This window comes from Myotis nattereri, assembly GCF_964212035.1.
Source record: "Myotis nattereri genome assembly, chromosome: 5".
Taxonomy (NCBI): Eukaryota; Metazoa; Chordata; class Mammalia; order Chiroptera; family Vespertilionidae; genus Myotis; species Myotis nattereri.
In genome coordinates, this window is record NC_138080.1 from 88819240 (window position 1) to 88834617 (window position 15378).

Sequence of the window (15378 nt, forward strand, 5' to 3'; positions counted from 1 at the left end):
TTCCAGGCATGACTACTTCTCCCTCTCTGTGAGGATGTAATGAAGGACATAGAGAAGCCATCACCCATGTGCGACAGCTAAAATCAGACTCTGCCTCACTGTTGCACAGTGTATTAATTTATGGCTGAGAAGAAAGCTGTTAAAACTCCATCCCCCAAGAAAAATAAAGCTCTTCTCTCGACTCCTTCCCTTTCTTCAAGACCATGTGGTGCCTATTTTTAATGGCAGAAACAGGAATTGGTTTTCCTAATTGTAAGGGTTGGAAAGGAGTTCTTCATTAAAAGAAGTTTCTTTGTTAGGTTACTGTAAGAAAACGCTAGGGACAGGTGACACAATCTAGAGCAGTGATGGCGAATCTATGACACGTGTGTCAGAGGTGACACACGAACTCTTTTTTTGGTTGATTTTTCTTTGTTAAATGGCATTTAAATATATAAAATAAATATCAAAAATGTAAGTCTTTGTTTTACTATGGTTGCAAATATCAAAAAATTTCTATATGTGACACGGCACCAGAGTTAAGTTAGGGTGTTTCAAAATGCTGGCACGCTGAGCTCAAAAGGTTTGCCATCACTGATCTACAGGGACAATGAAGAAAGCATGGCTATGGTCAGAAGGGACCTTTTCCAACTGCCAACATCAGATTCCGTGGCACAGAACAACAGTGTCACGTAGCATTGAGAGAGAAATAAAATGCTAAAGAGTAGAAGTGGGTAGAAAAAGGACCGGGGGCTGGAAGAAATAATCTTATATAATAAAAGGCTAATATGCAAATGGTTGTGATGCTCTCATGCTGTAACGACCAATCAGCAGGAGGCTGCGTGCGCGGAAGGCGCGGGTGAGTGGGGCTGCATGTGCAGCGAGGCTGGGGGACATGAGGCTGCGTCCCCCACCCGGCATTGTCCAGGGACGTGACGCTGTTATTGTTTATTTATTAATAAATTTATATATTATTTTCATATACATTTTACTAATTTTCTTTCATCTCTGACACTTCTATTATAGAGAAAGGGCAAATAGCAATATTAAAATATTTCCTCTAATTAATTCCCTTTTAATGTGCATGAATTTTGTGCACCGGGCCACTAGTTATAAATAATAAGGATCTTTATATTCACCCTGTCTTATAAAACAAACTTGCTTATTAGAGATTTGTCTTAGACTCAAAGAATTTGAAAACTAGAGGTGCCTTAGAAAGTGTTCAATCCAGTATCTATCTGAACACTTGCTAAGATGTCGTACTTATAAAGTTGTTTTTTTAATCTCAGAATCCAATTTTAAGCAGAAATAACCTGGAATCCTAAGAGTTCATAACAGCCAATAATTTGGGGTTGCTTATTATCAATTGGACACTGTTATGTCATTTAAGATACACATCTGCCCTATGAGGCACCTACCTTTTGTTCCCATGGCTCAGATAGGTGCCGTCTGAAAGCCAGTGATGAGGAAACCAGCAGCTAACATGAACTGCTCAAGGCCACACACTAATTAGTGCAGAACTGGCATTAAAGCTGTGTCCTGACACCTGGCCCAGGGTTCTTCCCACACTTGCTGATGCGCCGTCTCTCTGGCCTGGCCTCTGATTCTCTATGAGAGTGCCCATTCTCAAAAGAGCATCTGATGGAAACCTATGACTAAACCTATTTGAGATAAAAAGAATTATACCATCCCAATTTCTGTAGAACGCTTACATTTTACAAAGCATTCCTGAATTTACTATTTCATTTGCCCTTCCTAACGGCCCTGTGATGTAGATACTTTTATCCATATTTGGGGATAAAGATTCAGAAAGGTTCAGAAGGACACAGCTAGAAAGTGGGAAAGCTGAGACCGAAGTTGAGGGCTCCTGTCTCAGCATCCACTGCCTCATGGCTGATCTGCTTATGACCTGAGGCCCAGGTATTTGGAGAGGCCAAGAAGGTAGGCAAACTCTAAGAGTGGTTTCCAGCATGGAGGGGAATGAGAGGAGCTTTTATTGATTTTTTTAGAGCGAGAGATAGAGAGGTGGAACCATCGATGAGAAATATCAATCGTCTGCCTCCTGCACGCCCCCTACTGGGGATTGAACCCACAACCCAGGCATGTGCTCTGACTAGGATTTGAACCGGGGACCTCTTGGTTAATGGGTTGATGCTCAACCACTGAGCCACACTGGCCGGACAATCTTTATTTAAATTTATTTTTAAATTTAGGCATTTAAGTATATAAATTTCCTTTAAGTAACAGTATTAAAATGAACTATATCTATTACAATGGGAATACATCCTAAATTTACAAAGTCATTTGAGAAAAAAGCCAGCTACAGGAAAAAAATAATTTTATATGAACTTTTAATTACACAGAACTAAAGAATGCTTGCTTATGAACAAATGCCTAATTTTAAAATGTCTCAGACTAAGGAATGGAAACATACGAATCACCTTCAAATAGAGTTTGCCTCTGGGGTGGGGATCTGACCAGAGGATGAGAGTGGGAAGGGAAAAGGTGTCTTCAGTTAGATCTAAAGATATGGTTTCTTTAAAACACACACACATACACACACACACACACACACACACACACACCAAGGTCGATTTAAAAACAAAATCAGTATTTTTTAAAGGAAGGATGTGGAGTTCTGTCATTCTCAAAAGCTCTGAGATCCCCGAAGCCACTCTGGCCAAATGCAAAGGCGGACTAGAATGCCTGCCAGTCGTAAGAAATTGTCTTCCAGCTGCTGTTGCTGTGAACTGGGGAGCTGGTATTGAAATCTGTGCTCTAAAGGAGGAAAACCACATATCTGCTCCTGTGGACAAGCACAATCCCTTTCCCACGTGTCAGACAGCAAATCTGACTCCGAAAAAAACAGCTTTGATTGATAAATTAATTAACACATACGCGCGCGCGCACACACACACACACACACACACACACACACACACACTTTAGGGAGTAGTATACCAGACAGTGGGGGAACGGGTAGGAAGAGGATGGAGACTTCAGCAAATGATGGACCATCTTCAGAAACCTGACACCAAACAAACATGGGCTAAGAGTGACACCCAGTGGCCAACCACCAGCACAGCCCACAGGAATGATTCCCAGGACTTCCACCCCTGGCTGCTGCTTGTGTCCAGGATGTTTGTGGGGTCCCCCTGACTGCTGCTTCAGGGAGGTCTGTAATCCAGAGAGTGCCTTGTGGGGATGCAATGAGCCAGTTCCCCTCTCCTCCCCTCCTTGCACCCCTCCGCGTCTCCTGGCTCATTTTCCCTTTCCCTACCACGTGTGCAGTCTCTGCAGCATTGGGTCTCACAGGTGGCAGGTGTAGGACAACAGAGGACACTGTGGAAATAAGGAGAAGGTCTCATGCCACCACTGTGGTACAGGGGCTGATGTTCTCCAGGGTGAGAGTGTATCCCCGACAACTGAGCAGCTAAAACGGGAAACATGAATTTCGTGGCACTGTGTCATTGTCATTTGGGACAAGGTATGAGGTGAAGTCCAGATATAATTTATCAAATCTGACATCTGTCCACAATCTCCTATTAAAACTGTCTCTCAAAGGTTACCACCCACAACAGTCACAGCAATAATAAGCTCTAACACGTTCACTACACACACACACACACACACACACACATACACACACACACACACAGTGTCAGGCACCACCCTAAGTACCTGACATGTATGAACTCATTTCAACTCATGCCAATCCTATGAAAAAACATGATCACTGTAAGCAGTTTACAAATGACAGAACTGAGACGTAGAGAGACAAGTCCACATCCCAACCGTCACAACAGGTCAGCGCATGGAGACAGGCCGAGCTCGCATGGCCCTGAATGCCTTTCTAGCGGTTTGGCTCTGAAAGTCTTGATTGCTAAGCTACGCTGTCTCCCATGACCAGTGACCTCGCAATGACCAGTGACCTGCTAGTGACCAATCCCAAAGGCCTTCAATCGTGTTAAGCATCACACACACACCCTCCCCTGTGGCTGGTCCTTCCCTCTCAGCAGGCTCCCCCGTCTCCTATGCTACTTTCCTCTGCTCTGTAACGGACTTCGGTGGAAACGCTCATTGGATTTAATGCCAGGATTCTGGGGTTCCAGACCCAAGGCCCTGAGTCCAGCCCTCTCACTCTTGGGCCTTCACTTCCCCCACCGTAAAATGAGGGTGGTTTGCCCAGTGGTCTCACCTTGGCCGCACACTGGCCCCACCTGAAGCACTTTCATAACCAAAGCTGCCCAGGCTCCACCCAGACCAATAAGATAGAACCTTAAAGGGTTGGACACAGTTGGTCCTTAGCAGCGCCCTCTCCTCTCTATACCCCCGTCCCTTCCCAAGGGCCACCAGCCTCTGCCTTCTCCCTGGTCACAGGTCCTCCCCGCCCATGCACGCCTCACCCAAAGCCAAGGTCAGCTTCCTAGAGAGAAGTTCCAGTCGCAGCACGTCAGATATTTTCAGTGGCTCCCCATTCCCCGCCAGGTGAAAGACAGGCTGGCCCAGCATTGCTAGCCTTCCCCATCACGGCCCGTGAAACCATGGCGGCACCAGTGCCCTCCTGGTAACCTGCCTCCCCCAGGACAGGAGTCGTTCTGCCACATCCCCTCCCTTTGCCACCTGCCACCTCCTCTCCCCATTTACATCTGCTGAGATGTCTTACATCGTGCAGAACTGAACTCAAATGTCACCTTGTCCATGAAAGTTCTCTTGCTACCCTTTCCTCCTTGCAGACGCCCAGAGCACTCCACCTGCTGCAGGAGCTCAGTGGCTGATCTGTCTGGTCTAGAGTTCCTTGGGATCCCACATTTCTGCGCAGGGAAAATGACCTTCTGTCTCCTCTCCCACAAAAGACAGGGCTTTGAGAGAGCTCTGCCCTGGATCCACTCTCCCCGGGGCTCTTTCCCACAAAACAAGGGGACCCAGTCTGAGTGCTCAGAGCTGAGACGTGGGCCATGTTTTCCTGGTGTGCAGTCTGATAGCAGCCAACTGCATTCCCTCTCACTTCCTGGGCCCAGGCTTCCTACCGTTTCCTGTCCCCGTGCAGGAAGCTGCCCCAGAGAGCCTGGGCAGGCAGTGGGGAGCAGGCTGGCCAGCTGCACCCAGCCCAGCCCTGTGGACCGAAGGCAGGAAGGAGTAAAAGATGCATTCCACAGTCCGGCCCAACACCAACGTCACACGTGAAGCTGTCAGCAGGCAGACCTACATGGAGGGACTCTCCACTGACCAAGCTGTAAACTATAGGCCCCTGGGAGTGCACGTCTCTTGATGGGGCCCTTCGATTAGATCGGATATGTGGCCGAATACAAGGACCAATACTGCACCCTCAGGGCCCTTAGTAGGCCTTTCTCCTGGCACAGAGGGAAGCCCCGGGGACCAGCCGTTGAAAGCACCTGAACTGACTCTCTCCTGATCAGTCACCCCCTCCTTCCTGTCACTCCTGTGTCGCCCTGCCTGTCAGTGTGCTCCTCTGGCTGTGTGTTTCCAGGGAACTGAAGCTCGTCTGCAAGCCTGCTCAGGATGGGGTGCTCCTGAGGAAGGCGGCCCAGCTCCAGGGCGAAGCAGGGGTCTCTCCGTCACACTCACGCTGGGGAGTAAGAGTCGGGATCTATGTTCCTGGTGGGGACAAAGCCCACTTCTCCGGAGCACGCCGACTTCCCGATGAACCACTGAAGCCCAGGTATGACAAAGCCCACGATCTCGATGCTTTCTCCCTGGCGGAGGTTCAGTTCGTCCTTTTCTTCCCTCTCGTAGTCCTTCCAGGCCTTACATTTTCCTCTGCCTGCGGGGAGACAGCGCACAGGTCAGCTAAGTGCGGCAGAAACAGCCGAGCCTTCCACTAGCTTTCAACGCAATGTGAAGGGAGGGGTTCCCATACTTTAGAACTTCAAGGACCAGTAAAATTCCCTCCCCCCCCAAAAAAAAGAAATTCACAGGAATGACATAGGGCAGTTGGCTTTTCATTTTGCCAAACTAGGACATTCAACAAAAGGAACAGCCAAGCACTTTCGCCATCACTTTATAAAGAAAAGATGTTTGAACACACGGAGGCAAGATAATCTCAGAATCTGGATGTACCCGAACTCTGAGCAAAGTTCGCTTGTGGAAAACCGCGAAGCTCACTAGACCAGTGATGGCGAACCTTTTGAGCTCGGCGTGGCAGCATTTTGAAAAACCCTAACTTAAGTCTGGTGCCGTGTCACATACAGAAATTTTTTGATATTTGCAACCATAGTAAAACAAAGACTTATATTTTTGATATTTATTTTATATATTTAAATGCCATTTAACAAAGAAAAATCAGCCAAAAAATGAGTTCGCGTGTCACCTCTGACACGCGTGTCATAGGTTCGCCATCACTGCACTATACTGTCCACCGCCTGTGTGCCAGCATCGTGTGAACACGTCATCGTGGTCGGCGCGACTCTACAGACCAGGGTGAGAGCCACTGTAGGATCTCCTCCTTCCCCCCAAGTTCTGTGGCCCCTGTGGCCCCCCGCCTCCCCAGCTGTAAAATGGGAGCAGCAAGAATGCCTGTCTCTTACGAATACTGGGAAGAGTCACGATGACTGGTACCCAGTCAACCCCCAACCACCGTCAGCTCCTATCACTGGCGAACAGAAAACTGCTGATGGCTTAGCAGTGGTCGGCAAACCGCAGCTTGCGAGCCACATGAGGCTCTTTGGCACCTTGAGCGTGGCTCTTCCACAAAATACCGACTTCTGCGCATGGGCCACGAAGTTTCAATCGCACTGTACATGTGCGCCCACACGTGGTATTTTGTGGAAGAGCCACACTCAAGGGGCCAAAGAGCCGCGTGTGGCTCGCGAGCTGCGGTTTGCCGACCACGGGCTTAGAGGGATCTCGAAGTCCCCCCTTGAGACTGTGGTCGTTGCCCAGCTTGATGAATTGCCTAGCGAGGACCGAGCAATGACGTATTTATGAGCATGTACTGTCCATCTGCAAAGCCCTTTTGTGTCCATTTTCTCAGATCTCCGCAGGAACCCCAGAGCGACGACTGGAACCCTCTTTGTATGGGTTAGGAAGTGGGGGCCCAGAGAAGCACGAGAACAGTGCGTGAGAAGCCGGGTCCCTCCACTGCGGGTGACCCTGCTTTCTGCTGATTCTCCTCTGACTGACAGCACAGTTTTCTATGTGCCTTGGTTTCCATATTTCCTTCAGCTGCTCTGCTAAAGCTACTGGCTTTCCCCCCGACATTTTTGGCCCAAGTTTCCATTGATAGTGTCTTCAAGATCAGAAATTTCCACCCATTTGTGGGTTTTATGGTAAAACTTACTAACGAGGCAGTTCGGCATAATGAGGGCCTGTGAATTGGCCGAGGTCACACTGGCTTTAAGTTGTGGAGTCAGAATTTGAATTGAACTCACAGCCCCATGCTCATAACTAACTACAAGACTAGACTGCCTCAGATAGTCAAAAATCTTGTTTATGGCCGTCGCAGATTAGATTTAATATCTGGGTTCCATAATTCCCACTATTTCTTTTTTTGTAAGTATCGTTCAGGCTTAGAACTTACAAAATTTTACTTTTTGCTGGGGGTGGGGGATGGGGGGAGGTACTCTAAGGATGAAGATGAAAGGAATTTATATTCTAGGTATCTAGCAAACATTAAAGTTTATTATCCACCAGACACATACATATACACAATAGACATCCACATACATTCAGATACAAATTGCCTAAGATACATGTGTACGTATGTATTTTGTTTATTTATGCAAAAAATAGTTACTAGTTACCCACTAAGTGCCAGGCATTCTTACTCTTCCTAAATTCAAGATTAATTTCACAAATCTTTAGGGGAAATTAAAAACTTTTTGACCAGAGATTGAAATCAGGCAGCCTGCTGCAAAAGGTAAGATTTCCTTCTTTTTTATGGCTGGGTAGTATTCCATTATGTAAATGTACCACAGCTTTTTTATCCACTCATCTAACGATAGGCACTTGGGCTGCTGCCGAATCTTGGCCATTGTAATTAACGCTGCAAGGAACATAGATGGATCTGGAGATTATTGTGCTTAGTGAAACAAGCCAGTCAGAGAAAGACAAGTACCATATCATCTTAATTATATGTGGAGTCTAATGAGCAAAATAAACTATGGGTACAGGCTGACAGCTGTCAGAGGGGAGGGGCTGAGGCTGGGTGAGAAGGGTGAAGGGATAAGCAAAGATAAAAAAAAGAAAGACTCATGGACACAGACACTGGCATCATGATTGCCAAAGGGAAAGGGGTTGGGGGAAGTAGAAGAAGGTAAAGGGGGGATAATGGTGATGGAAGAAGACTTGGAGTGGTCAATACACTATACCTGGAACCTATATAATTTGATTAACAATGTCACCCCAATACATTCAATTTTTTAAAAAGAAAGCAAGCAGCCTGTTTTTCCCCAGGTCTTTAAATCCCTAAGGTCCCTATCATTCCCCACCATCTTTCATCCAGGCCCTCACGCATGTGCGTTCTGCCTGCTCCTACAGGCACCTGCATCTGCAGCCCTGGATGGAGACCCCTCGTTGTACAGGTGAGGAGACACATATACAGACAGTAACTGGCTTCCCCGAATCCAGTCAGCAGCTGGGGCGAGACAGGAATTCAGATCTACTGACTCCAAACCTGCAGATGAAATTAGGGCAACGTTATCTCCCTGACAACTCTCTTCAACTCAGCCGTACCAATCTGATAGGAGCCCGTCCAATCCCTCTTTCTGGGAAGGCCACAGCTTCCCGGATAATTCTTCAGGAACCATCTGCCAATAGAGAAACACAGGGTTTGCAAATGTGGATTTCAAAAAATTCAGAGCAGAGAGCGAAACAGTCCATTAAAACAACAGTGATGGTCGTGATGCTGAGTGATGGTTATGGCTTGGCCCGGGGCTGGCAGGCATTACTGAGCACTTACTTTGTACGGGCACTGTGCGAAGGAGAGGGGTCAGCCTGCCGGGCATGTTTGCCGGCTCCGCAGTTAGTGTGTCAGTTCAATAACTAACAGCTGATGCCTTTCCATTCTCACCATCAGGTTCTCTGCCAGAGCCGCACACCGGTCCCCGGCCTGGGTAATGTTCGTTGCCACGATATATGTTTGAGTTCACAGTATCCTCCAGCAAGGATTCCCACATTTTAGTGTGAAAAACATCCCCCTGTGCTTAAGGGGAGCTTATACCAACTTCAGGTTCCTAGGTCCAACCCCAAGAGGGTTTGAGGAGGGCTAGGGGGTCTAAATTTATAGTAAAATCCCCAGGAGATTATGATACAAATGGTCCCCATTCCCCACATTGAGAAATACCACAGTGGAGATCAGATAGAATATTACCCGTTAGGTACAATGCCCATCTGACATTGAGAGTTGTCTCCGATGCCATCAAATTGTGCAAACCTTGACTGTTACAAAAATAAAAGAGAAAAAGCCACCTAGATTGTGTTCCCTCCCTGGCAGCACGGAAGCCCCGCATGCCTGCTCCGTTCCGCACAGACCCGGGCGTGCTCTGGGACCCTCTCCCAGGAGGCGGGAGGCTACTCACTGGTGGAAAGGGAGCGGCAGAGGTTCCAGGGCTGACACCGGCACCAGGCCCCGCTGACCCGTCACCAGGGACATGCCTTCGCACTCGGACCCGCCGTCAGCTGTTTTCACTGAGATCAGCTCGCCCTCGCCGAGTGTCAGAGACTCGCCTTCCTGCTCAGCTGGCTGGGCCACGGCACACGTGGCTCTGCAGAAGAAGTGGCCTGCAGATAATGAGAAAAGCCCTTCCGAGGAGTCGCAGGAAGCGGAAAGGGGTTATCACACTACGTCGCGTCTCTCTCCATGGCCCAGACATGTCTCTTTCTGGGAGAAAAGCACACAGTTGGTCAAGGGGGGGAGAGGCCACTGCAGGAGATCCTTGTGATCCCAGAAAACTGGTATCAGAAAGAAAGCCACTAAGAGGAATTCACTTAAAACAGACACTGAAAGCCTGGCGGGTGTGGCTCGGTTGGTTGGTATCCTCCTATGTGCTGAAAGGTTGCTGGTTTAATTCCCAGTCAGGGCATGTGCCCAGGTTTCTGGCTTGATCCCCAATAGGGGGTGTGCAGGAGACAGCCAGTCCATGCGTCCCTCTAACATCAATTTTTTTCTCTCTCTCCCTCTCCCTTCCTCTATATCTAGAAATCAATAAAAATATTTAAATTTAAAAAATAGAAACTGAAAGTTCTGAATAATTCATGAGACTAAGGTTTAATTGGCACTTCACCTTGAAAAAGAATGAAACAAAAACTTATGAAAATATATTTAACAGAACTTCAGTTATAACTACAACCTCACATTTCATCTTAAGACCAGCATAGAATAAATTATGTTGATTCGAATGAATACAATTTCTCCAAGTAGGTTTTATAGTACCACAGTATGACATTCTTTCCTTCTTATAGGATTTGTGCAATGTAATCATAAAGGGAATCATTTTGCAAAAGATTCTATGCAAATCTGGCTCTCAATGTCTCTATGACATCATCACTTATCGACCGGTCAGGTGGGAGCCTTGATCTGACCCTTCCTTGCAAACAGATTGGTGGGAGCTTCAAGCAGTTTCTCAACATCCCTTTCTTCGATCTCACGAAAGCTTTTAGGTTTTGCAAGATTTGCAATTTTATTTTACAATCAAATTCAAGCATACGTTTAGAAAAGTGATTCTCAATCTTGGATGCACATTGGAATTACCCTGGGCAAGTTTCAAGCTATACCAAAGCCTGGGCCCCCACCTCAGGAGATGTCACTAGCCTGGGTGGAGTCCTGGCAAGGGCATCTTCTAAAAACCCCCCAAGATGCCCTGACTCATGTGGCTCAGTTGGTTGGGCATCATCCTGTGCACTGGTTAGATTCCTTGTTAGGGCACAAACCCGAGTTTGGGCTCAATCCCCAGTAGGGGATGTGCAGGAGCAGCCCACTGATGCTCGCTCTCACATCAATGTTTCTCTCTCCCTCTCCCTTCTTCTCTCTAAAAATCAATATAATTATCTATATATATAAAAGGCCAAGTGACCATCCGACCATCTAGTACATATGACGTACACTGACCACCAAGGGGCAGACACTCAATGCAGGAGCTGCCGAGCTGCAGTGACTTGGCAGTGGCAGTTCTCGGGTGACGCACTCCGGAACCAGAAAGGAGGGAGCCTGATTCCTCACGGGCCGCAGGACACCACGTTCGGCCATGGGTTATGTTGTTGCTGGGGCACTGTTGGCCCCGAAGCTGCAGTGACTTGGTAGTGGTGGTTTTTAAACTTCATAATATTGCACCTAAAGCTAAAATAGATGTTGCTAAAACCCAAAATGAAACAATAGGAAATTTCCGTTCAATGTGCATGAATCCATGCACTGGGCCACTAGTTTAAAAGTAATAAAATAAGATAAAAACTCCCCAAGTGGTTCCAACATGAGAGAATCAGTGAGACTGGCCAGCAAAGCTGCTCATGTGATGTCAACATTAAACTGAGAGAGATATTTGGGGTAATATTATAATAGGTGGGTTCATTTGTAAATATTACCACATTTTAATGGTTTTTTGCCTCCTTTGTAACCTAATCATTTCAGGGACTTTGATAATAAATATCCAGATAAGAACCCCCATCCCTACTCCCTGCTCACCTTCCTGTGTCAGGAGTGCCAGGAATATTGTCTCCAGGTGTTTATCATCTACGGACACTTGGACCTCTGTGTCCTCCACCAATCCGCAGTTGAGCCAGTACTTGTGGTCGAAGAGAAGATGCTCCAGACACGCAGACACGTAGCCTAGGAAGACAAGGCCACAAGGGTCCTGAGCAGCATGACTGCGGCCACCAGCTGAGCACAGAGGAGTGTGAGCAAGCCGCTCCTCAAGGTCCCTCCCAGGCTCTGGTCCCCAACTCGTCCCCATTTCACTGGAATTGGAAGAGCATACGTTGGTAGCTTAGCAATTTCTAGAATGAATTTATTCTTATCAGCATCTGTTAGGAAATACAAGTCATTTTAAATGATATTTATGATTTTCAACACAGTTATGGGTTTCCATAAATGCATAGTGAGATGGCCAAACCCCATTACCTTTTTCTAATGTAGCCACAGAGGAATCTCCAAGATGACAATGTTTAGTCTGGGGGTTCCTGGCTCCCCCTTCAAGTTCCCCTGAGCTGAGGCTCACATTCTTGTCCCCCTGGAGATACAGTGGCTGGGGTAGGGGTTCTCCGTGGCCCACAAAAGAGCCAGGACTTTTTCAATGTCCCCACTCTGATCCTCCGCCTCATGCATGCCCAGTAAGCTCTCCTTTGTTAAAATCCAACCAGAAACCATGCAAATTGCAGAATCCTAACAATTATGGATAGTACTTTAAGGAGCTACTCTGATCTTACTCAAGACCGGCTCCTTTTTGTCAACCACCAAGTTCACATCTACCTCAGCACTTAGAATTTAGTCTCGACCAATAACTACTGCCAGTTGACTGGCTGTCTAATAAAGAAGTCTCTCCCTGAATACAAAGCAGTGCTGTGTTCGGCATTTTAGAGTAACAGTTAACACTGGCTTTAGGTTTAGTTCAGGCATTCTGTGATATTTCAAAATTAACATCCATGTTAGGGCTCAACCTCTTTTAATGCTCTGAGCCAAAACAATTCCTTCTCGTCAAGCCCTGCAGCGGGGCGGCTCTGTGGCGTGGGCGCTCGTCCCCCCGCCTGCTCCCTGCCGTACCTAAGCTCAGGTAGGTGGAGAACTTCCAGATTTCCTCCACGGTCTTGAAAGTGATGAGGAACTGGGCCTGCTGGGACTGGATGCCCACCAACCTGGCTGAGAGGTCCTGAGCAAAGAGAACGGTGAGTCAGCGGGCGACAGAGTCCTGCTAACAAACCCACAGGAGTACAAAATGCTTTGTGTCAGTTTCTTAATCATGGCACTGAATTTTACATCAAACACACACAAGAAGGAAAACAACCTGAATGTCCATCAGAAGAGACTGGTGAAAATGAATTACGGTTCATCCAGACAATGGGATTTGTGATGTCACGCAGCCAAGAAAGAAGAGACACACTCTGTGCACTGATAACAGCCTCCGAATGTACCTTGCTGAATGGGACAATGGCAGTGACCAAGAGAAACAACACCAGGGTGTAGAACCAAGTGCAGCGAATGCTACCTGCTGTGTAAATGAAAAATTTTAAAGAGGAGATGGGGGGGGGGGGTAGGGGATATAAATCAAAGATGGCACCTTTTATTATGAATCTATGTCTACTGATATTTTTATAAAGTTGGCCAACTACCCTCCAAAAAGGCTGATCTTACTGTTATGTGTTCACAAGCAGAGGGAGAGCGGACTGGCAAGCTCCCCCCACCCCCTTTTAATACCTGAGTCACTGACCAAACTTGGTTTTCCCCTGGAATCTGACTCTGTTGCTTGCCCACGCCTCTGGAGTTGACTATTACGAGTGATGATCAGAAAGTCCCTGCCTCCCCAGGCCAGGTCCCGCATCACTGATCCACCCTGGAGCCCTGACCTGGGAGAAGCTTGGGGAAAGAAGAGGATGGAAGGACCCGAAGGAAGAGCCCCTAGCTCAGCAAAGCCAGAGTCCTGGTGTTCTGCCGTAGCAGGCCCCGAGGCCCAGGTCCTCAGGATGAAGGGCCCAGTACTCAAGGCAGGGGTCTGGGCAAACATTGGTCTACAGAGAACTTACTATTTGTCAAGTATTCCACCAAGAGCTTTATGAGCAATGCCTCCTTTAATTCCCACAGTAACCCCAGGGAAAAGTACAATTACAGTACTTAATCCATTCTAAAATGCATTGTTAACACATTTTACCATTTCTGACACCAAAGATAAGAAAGCATGGCATCGCCCTAACCGGTTTGGCTCAGTGGATAGAGCGTCGGCCTGTGGACTCAAGGGTCCAGGTTCCATTCCAGTCAAGGGCATGTACCTTGGTTGCGGCACATACCCAGTGGGGAGTGTGCAGGAGGCAGCTGATCGATGTTTCTCTCTCATCGATGTTTCTAACTCTCTATCCCTCTCCCTTTCTCTCTGTAAAAAATCAATAAAATATATTTTTTTAAAAAAAAGGAAAGAAAGCATGACATCATACTTGATGGGCAGCATTTATTTTCATCCTTAGAGGTAAACAAAATAATGGTGCGTTTTATAATCAAAGGCCATTTCAGGTAAATGGAAAATGGGATTATCTGTCTTACAGTCAAGGAGGCCGGGGGAGACAGGTTAAGCAGGTCGCCCAAGGTCACCTGCGAGTGCACTGTGGCACCCTGCCTGGATCCAGGTGACGCCCGGCCTCAGCTTTCCCCGAAAGCTGGCCCTACTGGAGCCTCAGCCCACAGACCCGATCACTCAGCCAAACCCAGCTCTTGCCCGTGCCCAAAGCGACCTAGGTTAAAAGACACTGCTCGCTTGGGCAGCACATATACTAACATTGGAACGATACGGAGAAGATTAGCATGGCCCCTGCCCAAGGATGACATGCAAATTCGTAAAGCGTTCCATATTTTTTTAAAAAGAAAGAAACTCTATGGTTCCTGAATTCTAAAAATTTAAAACCAAAACCACCCTATTGTCTATGTGATCTACTAGACATGGAGCACTTACCAGTAGCGCCCCCCCACCCTCCACCCCCCAGCACAATGCCCAGCTCTCTGCAGAACTTTCATTCACTCCTCCCCAAAACACAGATGTGATCACTGGTTACATGACAGAGTAATAAAGCACGCTTCTCTTCCAAATATGTATCAGATGAATGCGGAGCCTGTAAAAATAACTAGAACATAAGTTTATTGTGTAAAATATTGTTTTCCTTCCCCCACCTCTACTGCAACAACTTTTAACCAATTTTGACTTTAGCTCTCCCAGTAAATGCCTCCTGAACTGCAAGCAATTGGGTCATACTCTTCTCCCTGGGTTTAACAATCAAAGATAATATCTTCCCACTATGGAAGATCAGAAATTGGTTTACTTACCTTATTGCCTTTTCCTTCTCAAATTCTAATATTTATAGTTACTAATTCTTGATTGGCAATTTTGATACTTAAAAAAAATGGATACTTAGTGGCTAGCAGTGGCTGAGAAAGGGGATGGAGGGCAGCTATTGCTTAGCGGGCACAGTTTCAGTTTGCGACGATGAAAACGTTCTGCAATGACAGTGGAGAGGGGAGCACAGCAATGTGAATGTGCTTAATGTCACCGAACTGTACACTTCGAATGATTAAATTCAATGAAATGTATGTTTTATATATATTAGCACAATAAAAATACTAAAATTCAAGTTCACCAATTTTCTTTTAAGTATACTTAAGTAGGTATAGTGATTCCCATCCTACAGAGGTTACACAACTTGGGAATGTCACACAGCTAAGGATGGCAGATTTGAAAGGAAGTTTTCTCT

The 15378-nt window shown here is 46.9% G+C and overlaps 1 protein-coding gene across 1 annotated transcript in view; it reads right to left on the minus strand.

The window, feature by feature from the left end:
- SH3TC2 (SH3 domain and tetratricopeptide repeats 2) overlaps positions 1–15378 on the minus strand; it is a 50597-nt gene that overhangs the window by 21333 nt on the left and 13886 nt on the right. The window contains exons 4-8 of the mRNA XM_081093053.1: positions 12692–12797; positions 11618–11761; positions 9519–9720; positions 8674–8747; positions 5569–5764 (exon numbers count right to left, since the gene is read on the minus strand). Of these exons, the coding sequence (XP_080949179.1) occupies positions 5569–5764; positions 8674–8747; positions 9519–9720; positions 11618–11761; positions 12692–12797 (722 nt within the window). The remainder of the gene's footprint in view (positions 1–5568; positions 5765–8673; positions 8748–9518; positions 9721–11617; positions 11762–12691; positions 12798–15378) is intronic.